The 21,807-nt window shown below is 43.8% G+C and overlaps 2 protein-coding genes across 10 annotated transcripts in view; both read left to right on the top strand.

Annotated features, from left to right (window-relative positions):
• Window positions 1-662: 662 nt before the first annotated feature.
• Window positions 663-12,976, top strand: DPY30 (dpy-30 histone methyltransferase complex regulatory subunit). Of its 8 annotated transcripts, none has more exons than XM_054063354.1 (6): window positions 663-775; window positions 1,373-1,444; window positions 1,534-1,581; window positions 1,779-1,811; window positions 3,070-3,212; window positions 7,836-12,976. In XM_054063354.1, the coding sequence occupies exons 2-6, from the start codon at window positions 1,409-1,411 to the stop codon at window positions 7,867-7,869; spliced, it is 294 nt and encodes a 97-aa protein (XP_053919329.1). In that variant the 5' UTR covers window positions 663-775; window positions 1,373-1,408; the 3' UTR covers window positions 7,870-12,976. The 8 variants fall into 8 exon arrangements, with proteins under 8 accessions (XP_053919329.1, XP_053919330.1, XP_053919323.1 ...); XM_054063348.1 differs by lacking the exon at window positions 7,836-12,976 and adding an exon at window positions 6,489-6,787 and having other exon boundaries at window positions 674-775; XM_054063350.1 differs by lacking the exon at window positions 7,836-12,976 and adding an exon at window positions 6,489-6,787 and having other exon boundaries at window positions 679-771.
• A 393-nt stretch (window positions 12,977-13,369) lies between these two features.
• MEMO1 (mediator of cell motility 1) overlaps window positions 13,370-21,807 on the top strand; it is a 30,524-nt gene continuing 22,086 nt past the window's right edge. Inside the window, exon 1 of one of the 2 annotated variants that reach the window (XM_054062023.1) lies at window positions 13,370-13,672. In XM_054062023.1, coding sequence (XP_053917998.1) covers window positions 13,612-13,672 — 61 coding nt within the window. In that variant the 5' untranslated portion in view covers window positions 13,370-13,611. Of the gene's footprint in view, window positions 13,673-16,189; window positions 16,301-21,807 lie in introns of those variants that run through there. The other variant, XM_054062024.1, reaches the window with a different exon arrangement.

The raw sequence follows: 21,807 nt of genomic DNA, 5'->3' as shown, positions 1-21,807 counted from the left end.
CCAAAACACAGTTTCAGAAGTATACATCAGTCAGGAATTGTGACCAAATTATAATGCTTTTAGTGAGAACCTACAGAATCAATTCACTATTGTGACTAGTACATATTTTGGTTATCTGCAATTTTATACACCCTCTCCCTGTATATTATTTTGGCTGTAGCATTCACTGGAACCTGTCTGTGAACTATCTGAATTAATAATCCGGCATAAAATCAATGTAGCTAAAAAGAAAAAAAGCCTTAAAAAAGCCCAAATCCGATGGGTGGCTTTCTGCTGGCTGAGTAAGATATCCTGGCCCAGAAAAGGCTACTATGAACACCAGAAAAGGGTGGGGCAAGAAGTAAAACCTTGTATTTTATGGCAACAGTTGGATCAGCTCATCCACCTGAGCCGATTTTACCCTAAGGACTGAGAACTCGTAGAACACAGGAGGTTGAATGTCGTATGTCAGCAAAAGGTTTGGTTTTTTAATCAGAGCAGACAACTAAAACAATCATAGGAACAAGAAAGACGCTGGCCACGCTGCTTCTGCTGCAGCCCAGGATACAATTGGCCTTCCGAGCTGCGAGCGCACAGTGCGCGGTGATGACCACTCCCCGCACCGCCGGGACCGCTCGCACCCCGCCCCCCCCCAGCCCCAGCCCCAGCCACCTCCCCGGGGGGGCGGGGCCGCGCACGCGCTTGGGGCACCAGGCGGCGGCGTCGCTTACGTCAAAACAGATTCCGACACCGCCGGGGGCTGCGGGGAGTGAGGGGCGTCTTAGGCCCGGAGTGGGTGACGTTGGCTCGGTGTTTGGGGGTCCGACCTTTTCTCCCCCCTCCCCGTCCTGTCGGTCCCTCCTTCCCCTTCTTTCCCTCTTTTCCTCCCCCCTTTCTCGCTGTTCCCGCGCGTTCCCTTCTTCGTTCCGCTCTTGTCCCCCCGGGGCGGTGGGTTCCCAGCACAGCGCTGTCTGGGGGTCCTGGTGCACTCTGGGGGCCTGGAAGGGAGGAAGAGAGAAAGGGAGGAAGAGAGAAAGGGAGGAAGAGAGAAAGGGAGGAAGAGAGAAAGGGAGGAAGGGGGTCTCTCCGCCTTCCCTCGGGCGCTCCTGGCCAGGCATGGGAGCAGGCCATCGCTGGGGACTCTTGTTTTAAATGATGGATGCTATGTTTTCTGATCCCAGTTTTGTGAGTGGATGGAATGCAAGCCGTAAGGCGCTTCTCGATTCTTTGTGTGGGAAAAATGTGTTCCAGTTTGGCAATGGGGGAGCAGAGAGCAACCCCATGTGCTCTCTGGTACCCTTGCCTTGGTAACCGAGAGATGTGGTGTGGGCCGGCTAACACTTGTTGTCATCTCAGCTTGCTGACCAATTGTTTTTTTTTATTGCTTTCCAAGATTACCCTGTGTCCAACAGATTCCACTTTTCAAATCATGGAGGCAGAACAGATTATGGAGGGACAGCCGCAGGTATTGCAAGAAACGTTTGACAGGCATTGTGCTATGTTACATGTGTAAAAGGAACATTTCCACTTTGCTGACTGTGTGTTATTTTACAGGTTCCAGAAAACCCCCATTCAGAATATGGTCTCAATGAAAATGTAGAGGTAACAAAGATTTTTATTGCTGGAAAGTACAGTGGTAGTCGCATTCCTGATTAAGGGGAAAAATGTTGAGTCTTGTCTAACTTCAGCAAATGTAGTGTTCCCAAGAAATTAAATGGAAATTGACCTAACAGTTACTAATCCCTTGTATAACTGCCTGTTAATATGTTTTCTGTTGTGTTGCTTCCGTCATACTAAAGGATACTGAAGTAAATAATGAACCTGTTAATGAGGTGGGTTTTTTTTTTGGAAGTAGCCTACAATCATTATTTATTCTATCACTATCTAATATATAGGTCTATGTAGTATATTATGCCACAAAGAGTTCCAGACTTTCATTACAAGGAGGGGAATAGGAGGAGTTGGTGGGATTTCTACAGAAGTATCAAAGAGAGGCATTCTTTTCATGTTCTTGTCAATAAAAATATTGGATCAGAATGATCCAAGCTATCTTAATTACGCATATTGAGAAAGAGTAGACGCAATCCATTCTCTCTATTGTTGGTAACAGTATGGGTTGTAATAATAACTCTATGCCATTTATTTATTATTCCTTATTATAGAAATGCCTTCAGTCTCCCTCCATTATAAGCTTCTACTTTGTGCTAAGCTTTTGCAGAAACTTTTTTGCTAAACAGTCTTTGTGACTCATCTCTCTGTTAACTGCCTGTCTGTGTGCCTCACCTTCCACTACAGAACCTTCCACTACAGTGCATTGGATAGACTGGTTATGTATTGGTAGACTTGTGTGTGTTGTGTTGAAAACATTTGGTTTACTGGTAGTGGTGGGGTATCCCTTTTTAACTACAGTTAATGGTGTAAGATGATTGCCCCACCCCTGGAGGTGTTCAAAACCAGGTTGGGTGAGGCTTTGAGCAACCTGATCTAGTGGAAGGTGTCCCTGCCCATGGCAGGGGGCAGAACTAAATGATCTTTAAGGTCCCTTCTGACTCAAGCCATTCTGTGATTCAGCACTTTTTGACCAAAAGCCATCTGGAAGTTTTTTGCATATGTTTTCTTTAAAGTATCCATCTATACTTTAATAGAGCATGGTCCCAAGCGCTTGAATTTAACAGAATCCACTTTGTCAGATTTCCCCTGAATGCTAAAGTGCTTTTAGAATTTTGTGTTAGAAGTGCGTGCATACAGGAACCATTTGAGACCGCTCTTTCTGGTAGTCATTCCTGTCTCAGTAGCGTTGAATTTACATCTGTGAATGCAAAAGCAGAAATAAAAGTGATAGAGATTAGGTGTCTTCTGTTTCAGTAAACTTATGACATCCTAACATTGTTTCCCCAAACTAAAATAATTTAACACGAGACTCCTCTGGATTAGGTTTTTGTGCAAGGAAAAATATGCACCTAAGTTTTCTTAAAACATGTAAGGAAGTTATTACCAGTGAATTGCAGAGGGATGGTTACCTTGTTTAAACTGCAAAGTAGATATGGCTGCTATTACCAATGTTCATTCACTTTTTTCTTTCTACTTCAGAGAATAGTAGAAAACGAGAAAATTAATGCAGAGAAAACATCAAAGCAGAAGGTGGATCTTCAGTCGTTACCCACACGTGCCTACTTGGATCAGACAGTTGTACCTATCTTGCTACAGGGACTTGCTGTTCTTGCAAAAGAGAGGTAAGATGCTTCAAAGTTCCTTCTGTTCTTAGGAGAAAAAGTAGGTCTCAAATTTGGGTAGTATGTCACCTTTCCAGACCTCACACAGACGTGGTTTTGCTAGGTTGCTAGTTGTAAGAAAGTCCTTACAACAGGTTTATGAACCTACCAATTACTATGATTCACCATGCAGGTTGTGTTCCTCACCTAGATGTATATGGCACAATGACAGCTGTTTATTGAATTTTGTGATCTCTCAATGAGGTATGCTGCTGCAAAGGTTTTGGAGGGGAAAAATTATAGTTTTTTATCAATTTTATGGCATAATTCACCTTGTAGAAGCAAGGCAAGAAGTTTTTGTAGTTTTGAACAATATTTTTGTAGTGTGTAACTATAAAGAGTTCTACTTGCCATTGAAAAGAGAGACGGACAAATCAGGCCTGACATGCATCTTTGCTGGAGATGAAAACACTTTCTAAGGGATGAAGCTGACTGCCCTTTCAACATAGTAACAAACAGTTTATGCTTTGAGTAAAGATTATGCTGCCGAGGTCTCCCAAGTCTCTTATCAGTCAATGTAGAGGAGTATTCAATAGTAGCAAATGGTAGTTCATCTTATCCAAATAATTTCTAGCCTTTTGCTGTATCTGAACTACTGGCGAGTCATGCTGCATGTAAGCCATTCCTCACAGAATCGCAGAATGGTTGAGGTTGGAAGGGACCCCTGGAGATCATCTAGTCCACCCCGCTTGCTAAAGCAGGTTTACCTAGAGTAGGTTGCACAGGAATGGGTCAAGGTGGGTTTTGAATATCACCAGAGGAGGAGACTCCACAGATCTCCCTGGGCAGCCTGTTCCGTGTTCTGTCAGCTTCACTGTAAAGTTTTTCCTGATGTTAAGGTGGAATTTCCTGTGTTCCAGTTTGTGCCTGCTGCCCCTTGTCCTGTTGATTTGGCACCCTTTAGGAGAGTCTGGCCCCATCTTCTTGACTGTAAAACATGGTCTGAGGTGGATGCCTCACTTTTGTTAATCTTTCTTCACTAAGGAAGGAGCCGTTCTTTATAGGGTCACCTTACAGGACTGAAAGTGGAACATTGATAGAAGAGGTTGGGGAACATTTAGGGGGAAAAATCCTAACGGTATCAAACTGCCAAGGTCAAATTGGTTATTTAGTTGTGCATCTTAAAACTTCAGGGGTGAGAAAGCTGAACTACCAGCCCTGCTCTATAATCTTCTGCTTAAAATTGAACTGGAAAGTAACTAATGGATGCTAATTTCTTTTTCTAAGGAGTATAGAGATGTTCAGGGAATAGCCTAAGACGTCTGATGCCTATGTCTGGAATTCAGTAGAAATTACCATCCAGGATAGTGAGCATACGGATAAATGACATATTTGGGAGGAGGGGGTCAACAGAACTTTTGTCAGGGATCATAAGTCTCTTGGAGCTCACTGAAGGAGTCAGTGAGCACACATAAACATGAATCCAGTCTGCTTAAATTCCCAAAAGGCTTCTGGCACAGTCTTTTACTGAAGGCTTTTTTAAAAGAGTACATTGCTGTGGGACTAAAGGGTAATCCTTTATACTGACGAGGAACTAGTTGGAAAATATGACATAGAGTAGAAGTAAATGCTGAAATTTCATGGTGAAATGAGCTCAACGCTAAAATCTTAAAAAGATAATGCATAACTATTCAAAAAAGTGGCTGACAAAATTTGTTATGATACTGAGTTTTACTGAATAGATTGGATTTTTTGTCTCTGGTTTTCTGTTTGGTTTTGTTTTTTTTTTTTAAGTTGATCGGCTGTAAATTAATTGCACAAGGAACTACATAAATTTGGTGTGAAACTATGGGAGACTGCTATGAAGAACTGAATCTATGAAAAATTGAATACAAATAAGCAGAAAATTATGCACCTAGGAGGGTAATAAATACCCTCATGCTACTGACAAAATGATAGATTCTGAGTTGACAATTACCCTAGAGAAAAGTATCTTTAAACTATTAAATTTATATGTTAATGCATTACTTGGTCAAAAAAAAATTCTAAATGGTAGGACTTAGAAATTGAAGTGGTAAATAAAAGAACATTGTCATTATTTAAATGTGTACTCATCTTGTATTTTGAATATTGTGCATACTGCCAGTTCCCCTGTATTCTGGTAGAATGTAAAAAATTAGGTAGAGTGACAATATGGCCAAAGTATGGAATGCTGTCTTTGTAGGGAGTGACTGAACAGATGATACTTCAACCAGGAAACAAGATTTCTGAGAGATAGTGTTCTAGGAATCTGTAAATCACTAATAGCATGGAGAAGCTGTATTGGGGAATGTCATCTATTCTGATAAGGTAATCAAATTAAGCTAGCAGGTTGCAAATTTATAATGAACAAAAGGAGGTGATCTTTCACAGGTCACATAATTAAGCTATATAACTAGCACCAGGTTGAGGATATTAACATTTTATTTGGGCTCAAGCAGCAACTAGTAAAAGTCGGAGAGGGATTCACCCAAGACTATCAAGGTGCTAGCTCGGGAAGCTGCTTAACTGTACAGGCCTGTAAAAACATGGTCCAGAGAAGTGTCTCTATCCATTTCGTCCATTCTTTATGCTTTTTATAGGCATATTTGCTCACTACCAGGACCTTTGGTCTGAGCCAATGTGGGATAAGTAAGCATGCCATTTATTGTTTATATGCAAATCCAGATTTGCAGGATTCATGTACAGTAGCTTGAGGAGCTGTTAAAACAAAAACTTATGGACTAAGGCCAGCAATCAAAAGTGTGTATTACTGACTACTTGCAAGTTACAGCACTTTTCAGACTTGGGAGGTTTTGTTGTGGGCATTTAAGGAGAAATAGCAGTTACCAGAAACCCTGAAAACAGCTCTAATGCAAAAGCTACAGAATAACCATTTCAGGAAAATGAAGCAAGAAAGCACTGGCAGATTAACTTTTACTTTATATAGCACCAGTTAAAGAAATAGGCAAATGCCTATAACTTCCAATGATGTACGCACAGTCCTTATGCTTACAGAGTGTACCCTGTTCTAGGTATGTAACTGCTTCAGCAGTTTAGTAAGATTGAATGTATGGTGACCAACACTCATGAAAAACTTATTCATGAGACATAAGGTGGAAATTGAAGGGTAACTGTAGGTAGTTGGTTATCCCTAAATCAGTGCTTGTAGGTGTTTGGGAGGAGTTACATTGCTTTTCAGGGAAGATGATTTATTCTTCAGCTACCTAATTTCATATAGCAAAAATAATTGCTTTTGATTTACTTCTTTCTTTACAGACCACCAAATCCCATTGAATTTCTAGCAGCGTATCTTTTAAAAAACAAGTCACAATTTGAGGACCGAAATTAACTCCATAAAAATGAGGACTGTTTGGCTACTAGACTGAAATGCTCATTTGCCACAATTTGTTTTCTGCTGTAAAAATCCTTTGGAACCATGACATTGTCTTTCTTAATTGAAGTTTGCTTTACCTTTTGAGTTATTTAATAAAGAACACTTTACATTTAATTTGTTCATTTGTTTTAAACTAGCTATTAAGAGACTTTTCAAAATAAAGTACTGAAACTGCACTATGGATTATGAACGTCTGAGTAATTCTGTGGGGCTACATCACCTGAACGCATGAAACAAAGGGGAATAATTTATTACGGGAATCACATAAATTATAATGTTGATTTTTATATAGCATTTTTCGTGTGCAAGGTACCTAAAGAGAAGGCAAATGAATTAAAAGCAGTTAGAATTTATTTTGAGGATGGACATATTGATTAGACAGAGAGGAGAGATCTTGCTTCAGAAAGCCAGGAAAAGGCTTTAGTTAAAACAATTATGTTCAGCAGCTGAACAGATCACCTGCAGGCACTGTCCAGCATCGTAAGTATTTACGTGACATGTGCTGTTCAGCACTTGCTATTCATCTCCTGTGCCTGCTGTGCTGGATTCAGCTGAAACACAGATGAAGTTTCAAAGAACTTACGAAGGTTCTGTAATTCAGTTCTCTGTACTTCTGAAGCATTTTTTCTCTGTCAAAGATAATCTATCCAGTAAAATACCGAGTCTTCTGATTTCCCTTCCTGCCCCCTCCCTTCAGAAGAAAAACATCTTTTCAATTGTCTGCTAACTTGCAGGGGATTGAGATCTGGCTGTTAGGAGGAAGGCTCTCAATATTTGATGTATTTCTTGAATTAATGAGGTCCAAGAGCAGTAAGACTGCTATTTTTATTGCTAAAGCAGCATTCCAACATTTCATCCATAGGTGACAACATCGTAAAATTGTAAGAATTGTTACATGTGGAAAAAAAATTATCTATGCCGATCCCCAGTATCTATATTGAGAATCTGTTCAAGACCTTACAAAAAGAAGCAGCTTAACTATTAATCCGGCCTAGACAGACAGAGCAGTTCTGCCTCTATCACCATGCCTCAAATCAGAATACAGTCAGATCTTTCATCTTACAGTAACACCCTCCAGTTTCTGCACAGCTCTTGCATCAACCTAGGATCTCAACATATGAGCGAGTGCCAGTCTTAAGGTGAGCTGTCTGCCAGCAGCAAGCCACCCACTCAGCTGTTGGTGCCACTGTTTGGTACACGGTGTCATCTGCTGTTGTCTTCCCATCTAGGCTGGTTCAAGAGAATGAAAAGCCGAGTTCATGAGGTGATGATTTTAGAAGATTTACTACAGCAGCTTTTATGGGAAGCTTCCTCCAAGAAAATACGTTGAAATGCTACCAAGAGCAGTGAACTCACCAGCTCTAAGAAATGCATTTTAGTGATTTTAATGATTCTTGCAACGGCATGAGAAATCGACAAAAAAAAGTGCAACCATATCCCTTTACTATTTAAATTTGTTTCACCAATTAGGATTTGATGCACAGAGAATGCTCTGTAACAGAAAGAAGATAGCAATCTGAATAATATGATCGCATTTGAATAATCCATTTCGCAGAGTTAGGGAAGTAATGATATAAAGTCCAAATTTTCAAGGCATTTACTTGTTTTAAACTCTTCCCCCCTACAAAACTGAAAATTCTGTGAAAGAGACTTGACAGATGCTTGCTACCCCAATTTAATTCAGAAAGAAAGAGTACTATTTTCCCACAGGAAATACCAGTTCTGAGGGCTTCAAGATAAATGTATTTAATTTTGAAATACAAATTAAAAACCAAGTGATTTTACATTTATAAAAATGAGGAACTCATCAATAAAATGGAGATGTAATGGGCTATAAGTTATTAGTAGAGAATAAAAGCTTGAAGAAATAAATTAAGATGGCAACCTTAGATGTATGACAGACCACTGCTAAGTAGCTGAAAACCATTACCTCTCGATTCTTAAACAATTATTTTCACTTTTCTCCATGCTACCCTAGGTAACCAAGTCAGTATATGCTCTGAAGGGCAGTAAAATTAAGCAGAAAATAAAACAGAGTACCTGGTTAACACTACAGCACACCTTCCAGGATAAGTATTTTAGATCCAAAATCCAGAAGTTACTATTCAGTGATTGTGAAAGAATTATATATGACTCATATGCAGTATTTTGAAGTCTGCATGTTTAAAAGCTTCAACCAAGAACATTTATCTTTTACCTTGAAGAAGACCGTGACAGAAGAAAGGATTTCCCACTAAGAGCAATTCTGATCAAAGGGTTCTACACCCTCATATTCTGAAGCCTGTTACCACCTAAAAATACAGTCTGACTTGCCAAATTTTTTTAAATTTTATTTTTAATCTCCAATTTATCAAGGACATTCTCCAAAGTCAGTACAGGTCTCTGAGCTATCCATTTTACTCTGAAGTGCTGTCACTATTGTAAATGCAGTCTGATGAAAAGAACATCTCTCTCCCCTATTTCTAGAAATAAAACAGCTGCTTTCAAACAAATGAAAAATCTGAAAAATTCTGCAAGATGGAAGCAGTTGAAACCAGTAGCTTGGAAGGGAAACACATGAAATGAATCCCTATGCCCACCAAGCCTGATAGAATACAGGTTTTGATTTATTCTTATCATTGTACTAATTACATAACAGCTTATTCTTAGCCAAGCCTTAGCTTGTGTCCTCTATTCTATTTTGTATTTAGAATTAATTTTAAGAGTGACTACATAGCCTAGATCACAGAAGAACAGAATGTCAGCTGTTACAGAAAGAGGCATTTTACCCCAATGAAGAAAGTATCAGCACTGCTTCTGCTAATGTTCATTATTCTAATAGTTTTAAGCAAGGACTTAAATGCTGTGTGAGTAATTACAGGGCAGTTTACAGAAGTGCTAGTGCAACACTGACTAGGAATGTGTCGTATTCTTCTTCGCAATGTGCTTGTATCTCTCTTCTCAAAGTTAGCAATTGTGCAAATAAACCAGTTTTGTAAGAGAAGCCTAAACTGATAAAAGGCTGATGGATTGTTGAAAAGTATTTTGAAAAGTATTTTGTGGAGAGCATATGGCCCTCCTTTTCCTCTGGTGTACATTGAGGTATTTACCAGATGGATCATTTCCCACCAATACTATTTCAGATGCTATTATACAGGAAATGGAGATATTTCCCTTGTAAGGAGCACGAAGTCTGGAGTGGCCTACTTTAGACAGTAGAAGGAAGGACTCCTAGGAATGGGAGGTTCCTCAGACAGAGAATGACAGTTTCCGAAGAGGAAAACCTGGAGTAACACTGGCAGTGAACAGCTTCCTGAGAAGGGAGGAGACAGGAAGCAGACAATGTGAAAAGCATGATAGGAAAGAAGGCAAACTAAACCATGTCCAAAAGGACAATGAGAGCGAAAACCAAGAAAGCAACAGACCTTGAACACACGCCACCCGAGCTGGGCACAGGATATGCAAGAAAAACTGCATGCTATGGGCACACTAACTGCCAACTCACTGCTGCCACAATCTGCCTCCATGCTTTTCTTCCAGGTAAGGAACAAACTGCCAGCAGGCCTACATGTGTAAGAGAGGTTTGTGCTTCAAGGGTATGCTGATTTGAGGAATCTGTCTGTGCATTGTGTCAGCCCTTCCCTGCACCTCAGGGGAAAAACGATCGAAATAGCTCTGAAAAGGTAAGTGCTTCTGTTACTTTACCTGTACATAAAAGTGCTCAGAAGAATTACAAAGCAGGAGGATCTCCCAACCTTACTCATGCTTCACATATTTCACTGAAAGGCGAGTCCAGTTTCCTAGCCCGTGGCTGGAACATTTCCATACCTCCATGTCCTGAGCACCAGAAAGCCCAGCACCACCATGTTCTGTTTAACTGAAGAGCTGCCTGCTTTTATTTCTGCCTCTTTCGTGTGTGTTATGCAGTATTGAGAGAGCTCATCAACAGCTCTTAAAGAAACAATCCATGGTCAGGAGGGCATAGAAGTTCTAAAAGAGAAACTCACAAAGCACTAAACACTGCTCATGGTATTATGTCCACCTGTGATAGGGAGCAAAGAAAAAAATCCTGCCAGTGGAAACAGCAGAAATTCCTGCTGTAGTACTATCGATGACAAGCTTTGGCCCGAACAGCCAGAAACTGAAGAGGGTGTCTTCCAGCTTCACCGAGTTCGAGTGCTAGGCGATAACAGCGACAGAGACTCACTGGAAAACATGCTGCCACAGTGTTTGTAGCATACACCATAATTTAAGGATGAGCAAAACCCTTTCTATGACCTGCAAACACTGAGCTGCAGTTGTTCCTCTGCATCTATACCGATACTATGTTCACATTATATAAAGGAAAAACTTCATCCTAATCTAACCTAATCTAGTTGAGAAAAAAAACTATACACAAGGAAAGAGAGATTAATGAGGAAAGGGAGGGCAAAGGAGACTTAAAAAAGCACAAGAAAAAAATGGATCCAGCCCAAGACTTATGCAGCAACAATAACAGAAGATCTATTAAAGACATTTTAAAGGCTAAACTGAAGAGGAAAAAAACCCACTATGTAAAGAAAAGTAGTAAGCCCAGAAGAAAATACTTACAAAAGGGCTTTACTCCTTAAACCATCTAGAGTGCCACTTGGAAGTTCTTATTATATTTTCATTGCAGTGAAAGTGCTTCTTCCTCAAAATGGTATACAAGAATACCAAATAATACTAAATAATTAAAAATTATTTTGAACTCCAGTTCCCCTGAGATGTTCCTCCTAGCAGCCTCCTCTAATTGTTCTTGGTGGACTGTGGGACAATGGTGCCTCAAAAATTTTAACTATATGAACAGCATGAACATTTTTCTAAGTATATAATCACAACATTTATTATTCCCCATAAAGCAAAATTTATCCTCTGCTGCATTTAGTTAACTTTATTGAGGGATTAGTAGTCAGTTCAGGAACTATTCCCATGTTTATGTGAAAGATTTGAGAGTTATAAATCAGTATCGTAACTGCCAATATAGTTTTATGTTAAAGCAGTCAGGCAGGATAGTTATTTCAGTCTAGGCAGCAGTTATAATCCACATTAACCTTTTCCAACGCACTATTTGTAAAATAACAAAGGAATACTGTAAGGCTAGATAGAGCAGTGAAGGCTACATAAAAAATTAGACATTTGCTGGGATAGTCAGGCCCCATTTCCTCATTACAACCTATTACAAATACTATTAATTGGAGACTCCAGCCCTTATTGCCTCTCAGCTGCACTGGGAGGCCAGTGTCACGGGCGCTGAGGAGGATCTTTGCTGATAAAAGTGACATTGGCCATATCTCTGCAGCACCAGCCTTTTTAGATCTTCAAGACATATTGCAAACAATGCCTTTGTCCCCTTGGTTTCCTTTGTTTTACTGTTAAAAAAACCCAAACCACAAAACAAACAGAAGCTCTGTATTTTGCATGCACTTGTAACTGTCTGGAGACCTTTTTGAAGAATGACATAAGGGTGAGAAGAAGACTATGTTTCCTGAGCCCGCCCATACATTTTCCACCTCACAAAGCATCAGCCTGCCTTGATACCTTAATGGCTGCAGCCCCTCATCTCTCTTTTTGCGGCTTCCTTCTCTCCTGGTTCTATTATGTCAGTGGACAAAACTGCTTTTTCCCTTTTGTACTGGCCATACTCCCCTTTCCAGTTCTGCCTTATTAGCTATTTTGAGTTATGAGGTCTCCATGGCAGCAGTCCATTCACCAAGCTAATGAAAAAAAAACAAAGGGGTGGACAAGGATTAAGCAAAGGGGAACTGGAGACTTGTACAGAGATGTTCTCCCATGTCCCGTGGCAGACCCTCACTGCCCGCCGCAGTGCCACAGCTGGAACAGCACGGGCACAGAAATACGGGGAAGGCACGTTGCGAGCCCAGCCAAGGATGCAGGCCCTTGGCCCAGCGAACTCCATGTTCCCTCATTCTGCAACCTCTGCCTCTGCAACATGACCCTGTGCTCCTCGGCACCTGAGCCGCTTCCACGAAAAGCGAGAGGAAGCGCAGGAAGCCATACCGTGCTCCCCTCACGGCCAGAAGGCAACACAAAACGCCGCTTCCCTCCACCCAACACGGCCCGCCCGCACCTCCAGCCCGCGGACGACACACCGGCCCCTGGGCCGCCCTGAGCGAAGATTCGGGCCCTGGGCTGCAGCCCGGAGTGTATGGGAGGGTGTCCAGGCCGTAGGCCGCAGCCCCCGGACCACTCTCAGGGGGAGAGGGGAAGAAGCCCCTGGGCCGCGGCCTCTGAACTGCCTCAACTGGGGTTCAGGCCTGACCCGCCCCCAGAGAGGACACCGGGGCCCGAGCCGCCAGGGCGGAGGGGCCGAGGTGGCAGCGGCCCCTCATGAGAGACAGAACGAGGGGGGGAAGAGTGGCAGGGTGGAGCTCCCCCTCGTCCCCCGCTCGCACCCCCCGGCCTCCCCTCACCTGACCCGCGCCCCTAATCTTCCCTCGCCCCACGGAGACACGGCGCTGGCCAATCAGCGCGCCCGGCGGCGATCGCCACGGCAACGCGGACAGCCAATCCGAGCGGGGCTCCCCGGGCCGAGCTCCGCCCGCTCCTCTCCCCCTCATCGAGGTGGTGCCGCTCCATCCCGGGCCTGTCAAAGCGGTGGGCGGGCGTGGCGATGCGGAGCGGCCAATGGTAGCGAGGCTTTTGCTTTCATGCCCAATAGGGGAGCGGCGCCGCGCGCGTGGCCCCCGGTCCACGGGAGCCGAGCGGGGCCAAACCCAGCGGCTGCCGCGGCCTCGTTTCCTTCGCGCTCTTCCCCCCACCCCCCCCTCCCGCCCACACGGCGCGGAGTTGGCGGCGGCGGCTTCGCGCTTTGTCCCCCCCCGCCGCCGCCTCCGCTCGCCGCCCCGAGCCGCTGCCGGCATCGCCGCCCCCGCCCGCGGGGCCCGGGCCGAGCCGGGGGAGGAGGGGGAGCACCGCCGCCGCCGTCGCGGCCGGGCCCGTTCCCCAGCGCCTCCCCCGAACACCATAGGAGGCTCCGGCACCAAGATGTCCAACCGAGTACTCTGCCGGGAGGCCAGCCACGCCGGCAGCTGGTACACAGCCTCAGGTACCGGCGACGGGGGCTGAATCAGCACTTTCCGCCGCCGAGAACGCGGGCGGTACCGGGCCCGGGGAGGCGCCGCCGGCTCCGCCCCCGCCGCACATGGCGGAGGGGTCAGGGCCTACCGGGGGGAAGGGGGGGGAACCGGGGTCGGGAGCCTCCGGCTGAGCGAGGGGGGAGGAAGGGAGCCGGGTGTCCAAGTCAGGAGTTGGGGGGGGGAGAGCCAGGGGTCGAGAACAGCCCGGTTAGGAGAAGGGGAGCAGTGGGGAGAAGAAACCGGGGGTCGAGACCCTCTCGGAACAGGGGAGCTGAGGGGTCGGGGTCTTGGTGGTGGTGGTAAGCCAGGGATCGGGAACCTCTCGGAACAGGGTGGGGGGCCGGGGGTCGAAGCCAGGAGTCGGGGGAGTTGGGGCGTGTGTGGGGGACCAGGGGTTGGGAACCTCCCGGCTGGAAGAAGGGGAGCCGGGGGTCGTGCTCCTCCGGGAAACGAGGGCAGGAGAAACCAGGGGTCGAGAACCTCTCAGAACAGGGGAGCTGGGGCGGGGGGGTGTCGCCGTCTCTGCGGAGAGGGAAGCCGGGGTTTGGCGACGTGGTGGTAGTGGGGAGCCAGACGTCGGGAACCCCGCGACTGGGAGAAGGGGAGCCAGGGTCGTGGCCCTCCGGGGAGCTGAGGGAGAAGAGGCCGAGGGTCGGGAACCCCTCTCGGGACAGGGGAGCGGGCGGAGCGGGGTGAAGCCGACGGTAGGGAACCTTCCGATTGTGAGAAGGGGAGCCGGAGGTCGCGGTCCTCCAGGGAACGGGGTGTGGAGAATACGAGTGTCGAGAACCCCCCGGCTCAGCGAGTTGGGGGTCGGCAGCCGGGGGTCGGGAGCCTCTCGAATCCGGGGAGCTCGGACGTGTGTGGGGAGCCAGGGGTCGGGAACCTCCCAAGTAGGAGAAGGGGAGCTGGGAGTCGTGTTGCTCCCGGGTCCGGGGAGCTGCGGGAGGAGAAGCCGGGGGTCGAGAACTTTCCAGTTGGGAGAAGGGGAGCGGGCTCCCGGCTGCTCTGGCCGGCGGAGCCGCCGAGGGGCCGCCGCTGCTCGGGACCGCGAGCAGCGCCCTGCTCCCGGCCCGGAGCCCACAGCGGGGGCAGCGGCGCCTCTCGCCGGAAAGCCGGGGCTGGCTCGGCCCCTCCCGGTGTTCCCGGTGTGCCTGCCCCCGCTCCGGAGACCGGCATCGCTGCGGCTGCACGCCTCAAGGCAGCGGCGACAGAGCCGTCCTGGGTATTGTGCCTCGCACCGAGTGTTGCACTTAATCGCTGTAAAAAGCACGCGAACAGATTTTGGTGTTTTGGCGTGGTCTTGTGTTTTTTTGTTCTTTTTTTTCCCCCGGAGAGGATACAGGATGTCTGAGGTGTTCTGCATGTTTAGAAGGCAGGTGATGTGTGTGTGTGTGAAATGAAGAGGTTTATTTCACTTTTTGTAGTCTAAGATGAGCTTCCATCTTTATCTTCCAAAGTATCTTTTCTAGTACAAAGCAGCAGTACAGAATAGGCTCTGTCCGTTTAAAATGTGGTATTTTAAGAGAAAGAATAGAAGAAAGACATGGTGTGCTGGGGGGGAGGACTAGCGCTCCTCTTGCCCTCCCAAGGAAAGACAGAAACCTGTAATAATGGCTTGATTGCTCACCCACATTTTGTTGGCTTTTGGGGTGAAATCCTGCTGTTGTGCATAGGATGCATGTTTGTATTTTCAGAGCTGTTAAAGAATAGGATGATCTTTTACTGGCCTTGGGAGTCAATCAGAAATCTGGAGGTGAACAAGATGAACAGGAGGCTGTAGTTCAGAGGGAGGGTAAGGATACAATTAAAACAGGACAGATGTATTCATGATCCTAAACTGACATTTAAGAACTAGATATGACAAGTTTTACGCTTCCCTTGGCTGTTATAGGTGCTCTTATATTTGTTTAATGTTCCAAACATAACTGTTGTGTCCACTGGTCTCAAATCTTCATCCGATGTCCATAGCTTGCAATTAGAGGTTTTTCCAATGATGTAGGAAGTTAGGTAGTTTCTTTTTTTACAGAAAGCAAACAAAGTCATGTCGAAGGTGTGGATTTAAACACGTATGAAGACATCAGAATGTTGAAGCTTTGTGGTAACACTTCCCAACTTGATTGATGCTACTTATATTTTCATTTATGAATGAGGCAGAAAACTGATTTGCAGTGTGGAAGGCTATGTGACCTTACACATAGTTTGTAGGTTGTTTGATATTGGTCTTCATGCCAAGTTACTGCTGGATACTTGCAAATAAGAGTTTTAATTTTTTTTGTAATTAATTGAAGAGGCATAGATGCTGTGTTTGTCTGTTTTCTTTTCTGTACAAATCCAGTGCATAATTTTGTTAGACTATACCCTGGTTGGTCTGTGTGACTGGTTGGGCCAGTACTACTTGTCTGTAGTAGAACATCAAAAAAGCATGTTACTCCCATGGTTTTTGGGCAGCCCTCTGGGTGTTGCTTAGTGAAGAAGTGTGGGGTGGTTGCCCAGAGACGTGCACTGCATGAAAAGAACCCAAACTGGATCATGTAGGGAGTTATGGTGGCTGTACTTCTGGCAAGTTAAATTGTACCTGTTACGCTGTGGTGGGGGTAAGTGGTTGATGTTGTACAGGCTGGAGTTATGGGAGGTGTGTTTTGTTTTCCTTAATCAAGAGTATTAATTATATATCCTTCTACACAACGATCTTGTGCTGTTTCTGTAGGGTATGTGGGAGCAGGAATTCTCCTTTTTCAACAAGTCTGGGATTATCCATTATTTGCTACTTGGAAACTTGGTTTCGTTTGCCATTTAGGAAGGTTTATCAAAACTCAAGAGAAATAAATGAGGATTAAGAGGCTCTGGGTTCACCACAGACTTAACTGAAGATCTTGTAGTTTAGGCCAAACTCGCATGTTGCCATTTCAAACTTGTAACATGGGCTCAATCACAGTACTTGAAGCAAGTCTGGGTTTTTAACTATGTGGTTTTAGCCAGCATAGCTTCAAGGATGGAGCTGGGGCAAGGATTAAAGTCTGAATTGCGATAGTTCTTCAGTGCATTCCTGCGATTCTTTGGGAATTGTGTTGTCAAGTCCTCGTACCTACTCTGTTTGTGCTTATTATCTCAGCCCAGAAGCGATTTGCTAGGTTATATGTATAAACTGGTTAGCATTTAAGCTTCCCATTTTGTGAAAACTGCTCTTTCTGACAGATCTGAGTTTGATTACGTGAGGCAAGCAGATGCCCTGTAAACCATCATCCTGCTCCATACTTAAGATGACCTTGTCTGAAAGGCTAATGAGAAGCGTTATTTTTGAAGGAGGTGTTAAAAATCATTGTGTCTGAAAGTATTTTAAAGAGGCTGTGTGAGGATGAAGTTTTTAAGTGCCAATTCATCCTGAGGTGCATGGTACCCAAGGGTAAAACATCAACGAAGCATCCAGAATGGTGCATGACATCCTGAGTTGGGGTGGGGGTTGACTGCAAAAGTAGAGTATCCATTGCTATAATTAAATAAAAATAGTAATAAAAAAAAATAATTATGTGTCAGATCTGGCTGTAAAAGTCAGCCCTGGGAAAGAAAGGCTGAAGCCAGCTGAGAGCTGAGGGAGAACAGGACAAAGAATGGATCCAGAACGCAAACCGGCTTTTGTGGCCAGAGGATATCCTTGAACAGGATTAGCTGGCTCCCCTGTGCTCCAGGAGTGGAAGCAATATCAGAGGTGAAGCCATAACCTAGTAAGAGGCATCCACTAGCCTTCATGGAGGGTCAATGTAATTTATGTAAGAGGGGTTTAGAAGAAATAACACTTCTTGTCTTTAGTGACTGCTCATTTCTGTTGGGCAACTGTTGCTTCAGCTGGCAGTAAACACGCGATCCCCTATTTTCTTTAGCTATGGGACGTGCACTGCTTAGGTTCTGCCTTGGAATATGCATGCACTACATTCTAGTGCAAGTACATCACCTAATTGTATGATGCTAATTAATATTTCAGAGCCGGTGAAACTGGCTGTGCAATTATGCACGTCCAGACATGTTCACATGTTAGAATGTCGCATCTAAACTGTAAGTAAAAAACTTGTTATTGGAGGGAAAGTGAGGTCCCAGGCTGAAAGCTCACTGCTTCGTACTCACTTGATGAAGTTGAGGAAGGGAATGGGGAGGGGAAGATAGGCTTCACAGTGGTGTTAGCATTTAATTTCCCATGTATTCTACATTCATAAATGTGCTATTTATAAAAAAAAATAATTAAAAAGCAAGTTCCTTAAGAAGTTTCTGCAGTTGAGCTCTGTATGAAAAATTTGACCAAAATTACCATTGTATCTTCTCGTCTAGAATTCTTGGTGTGGGGAAGTTTGTTCCACATCAGTCTGTGTAGCATCTTAATGGCCTTTAGATGTGGACCTGTGGAGCCAGCTGCCTGGCAGCAAACTAACAATGAAGTCAGTTGTTCCTCCGTCTCGTTAGCAGCAGCAGCAGCACCAAATGTGGGAAGTTTAACAGCTAAGTTTCCAAACCGAAATAGCGTGACCATTGCTGATAGTAGGCTACTGGTCTAAATAACTTATTTTCACTTGCAGACCTTGATCTATATGTCTGCTTTTAAAAACGTTAAAATGATATGTGGTGTATGCCATTGCTTCTATGGAGTAGCAGCCTGGCACATGGTGACCCCTAAAAACACTTGCAAAAATGAGATAAAGGCATGCCATGTAAATAAAAGTATCACCCTGTTGCACTGCTGTCATGTAGACTGTTGGTTGTTTTTTTTTTTTTAAAAAAAGAAAATTATCACTGTTGTGTGGTGAAAAATGTTACATTCTGATTTATTTTTGGAAGGAAGTCCCACTCCTGCTGGGTTAATTCAACCACCTAGTATCCAGACTTCTTGAGGAATTGATTTTGACCAGCAGGGGGAAGAGGAAGATTAAGGACAACTTGAAACAAAAATGGCATAATTTTCCATGACAGGGCAGGTGCATTCCTAGATAGAAAAGGAGCAACTGAAACGTAACGGGAATGACATGCTATCCTGAGCATGGACTGTTTGCGGGACAAGGCGTGGATGCTCTCTCCTGCTGTATTCTTCTATGTGAGTAGGGTCTGTGAGTGCTGGACAGTTCTGTGGGGAATCAGTCCATACATTCCTGAAATGAAAATAATCATTAGCATATGTGCATCTTTTTTTCCCATATAGCATGCCATTACAAGTGAGATGTCACACAGCAGAGTGCTTAACATGCTTATTCACTGGCAGCTGGCCTGCCTTGCCTGGCTCCTGCAAGTGCTAATTCAATGTTGTACCACTCTTTATTAAAGCATTTAATAAGACTTTTTTGTTGCAGCTTTTCCCCAGTCAGTGTCATGCTGCTACAGATAAAACACAAAGGTTTTTTGGTAGGCTATTCCAAATCACAGAAATAAAAAAAAAAAAAAAAGAAAGCCTGTGTGTGAATAACAATACCACATGATCTGACACTTGTCCTGCCAAATGAGTTTGTCATTCTGTTAGGTATGGCTTATTTGTCTGTTTTCCTTGACCAAGCCATAGTGGTCAGAGGTTTGGTTTCTGGCAGCCTATGTGAAGCTGTCTGAACTGGGAGAACCTTGGTTTCCATACGGTTATTGATGCAAATGTGAGTTGGCAGTGTAATTGCTGTGTTGACTTGAAAGGCCTTTAGGTTTATTGTCTTCAGTGCTGTTTTTTGTGATGAGCCAAGTAAATGGTCTGTCTCCACATAAATGTCTGAAGAGAGTTTAAATGTCATGGTACTCTTGGGTTCAGAGTTGGGTTTCTGCTGCCCTGGCTTGTAAGTAAAAGAATCCCACAGGAGGTAGGCACTGACTTCCTGTTGCTAGCGTTTATTAGGATTAAGCTTCTAACTTGTTTGGACAAGAAATGCCAGAACTTCCAAATAACTGGCTGTCGTGTGGCCATGCTCAGGCCATGTCTTTCAGGGTGAGGTCTGCATGATGGTGTCTAGGTCAGCTGGAAAGCATAATACTTTGAAGAACTTCTGCAGATCAGAAAACAAATTAAAAGACAGTTGTGTGCCGTGAATGATCTGTTTAGAAAAGATGCTTTTGTCAAATTTGGCCACAATTTTAGCATGTTTGTACTCACTTCTACCCCTTTGTAATTCCCAGTAAGACTTGCATTAGTGTTTTTTTTACTGCCTTTGTACTAAATACTGTTTTTTTTTCTTCTGATGCCAAAACCCACTAATTTTCTGTTAATAGCCCTTTAGCCAGTTTCGATGTGCAATAGCAGTGTGATTTTGAGATAGTACAGCCTTTCTCACTTATATCTTTTGGGACTTGGGGGCCCTGGAGAGTGACACGAAAGTGTCCATTTTTATTAATAGTGACATAATCCAGCATTTGTGTGCTTTTTGGCATGAGCTGAAACTTCTCATCATCAGTGGAAGTGTGCATTGGTTACAGCTATTTCTGCTCTGCCATGATGTTGCTGACTGTGTAATCTGTTCACCTGGCCTGCTACCTGTGGTTTCTGAGGGCAAACACCCCTGCTGGCTTGTCTTTCACTGACACTCAGAGTGGCTGAATCCTACCTTCGCTTGGAGCAGAAACCCTTCTCTGTAGTGTGTTGGGTCTGAGTCTGCAGCAGCAGTGGTCGGAAGGAAACGATATTTGCGGTCTTTTGTGCTGTTATGCTATGGATGCAGATGATGTCTTAAGGAAGGTGGTTGCTATATTCTAAAAGAGCCTTTTTAGGAAAATGCTTAACTTTGATGTGCTAAGAACCCTGCTGTGTTCCCAAAAGTGGGATCACTCATCACAGGTTGTTCATAAAGGTAATGTGCAAGTAATGTGCAATGTGTTGTTTGTAGATGGTCGCCAACAAATGGATCCAGGGAAAAATGGAGAAAGTGTGTGAGGGTCACTGAAATGAAAGGAAATTTTGACCTGATCTTTCCCTACAACAGAGGAGCTTTCTATAGAAGCAGGTTTAATGTACTGATCATGAAATCTTAATGTTGTGACATTAGCTGGAGCATTGCAAATACAGCTATTAAGTCCTTATCTTGCAATCTGTGAACAACTAATTCTAGTGTCTTGTAAATTTATAAAGTTTGCTTTGCAGTGTTAAATACTAAATGTAATGTTTTTCTCCCTTTGATCTTCTATCTTTTTTTTAGGCATTTTATGGGAAGAGTGGATGTGTCATTGCTGGCTCTTGTATGAATTAATCATGGCACACTGTTAATGCACAGACTATTATTTAACGTTGTGTACTGCAAAAGTATACTGGAATAATTTAAAATACATTTTCTAAGCTATTATTTTTAGCTGTATCACTTAAATACAATCAGAATCAAGGTACTCGTAATTAAAGAATGTAGGTCGAACTTCTGTTATGCAATTAGAATTGAAAAAGAGCTTTACATTTAGTGCAGTCCAGGTATTATTAAAATAGACCCACAAATATCACTTAGGAAGTACTTCTACAACTTCACGTTACATTTAGCATGTACTAGAGCCAAAATCACTTTCTCAGAGCTATAAAACAGAAGGTCATTTGTTTGGATCTCTGAATGACCTGACTGCTAAGACATTGTATAAAGCTAGGTAAGTGCAAGTTGGCTGGTATTCTTAACAAGAATGGCATTACTGTTTGGTTATTTCCTTTACTGAAAATTATTAGGAAACTGAAGAGCTAGTGGAATACTGGAAAACTGGGACATGCAAGTGAGAACAGACACTACAGCAGAGTTCAGCATTTTCTGTTGTGGCTTTGGGGTATTTTTTCCCCCCCATTCAAGCATTACTTGCTGTTCTATGTACATCTTATAATGTGTATACTAGGAATTTATGTAGCATCAGTGTAATCTTTATTTCTATCTTAATGTTTTTTCCCAGTCCTGTAGTTGGCTTAAGTAAATTTCTGCCTTGCTTATAGGCTAGCTTCACTGTTTTATCAGTACTCAGTATTGGAAGAGAGTATAAGACTAGCAGTGGAGGGTGTGCCCATCAACATGAGTTGTTGTAAATCACCTTCTATTCCTGACAAATTAAAGTTTTTGCGTAGGTGAAACTTGTCCTTTATTCAAGGATTTGGCTTATGTTGCAGTGAGGAACAGTGTTTTTTTCGAGT

Source organism: Cuculus canorus, chromosome 3 (genome assembly GCF_017976375.1).
Source record: "Cuculus canorus isolate bCucCan1 chromosome 3, bCucCan1.pri, whole genome shotgun sequence".
Classification (NCBI taxonomy): Eukaryota; Metazoa; Chordata; class Aves; order Cuculiformes; family Cuculidae; genus Cuculus; species Cuculus canorus.
Note: the sequence above shows the minus strand (reverse complement) of the source record. Positions and strands in the feature narration are given on the sequence as shown.

What these genes read in the sequence shown, in the direction of transcription:
- DPY30 (XM_054063348.1), top strand. Translation starts at nt 1,409, where the DNA reads ATGGAGGCAGAACAGATTATGGAGGGACAGCCGCAG. An exon ending in TTATGGAGGGACAGCCGCAG is followed by an intron (nt 1,445 to 1,533) that starts GTATTGCAAGAA and finishes GTTATTTTACAG; the next exon opens with GTTCCAGAAAACCCCCATTC. An exon ending in ATAATGAACCTGTTAATGAG is followed by an intron (nt 1,812 to 3,069) that starts GTGGGTTTTTTT and finishes TTTCTACTTCAG; the next exon opens with AGAATAGTAGAAAACGAGAA.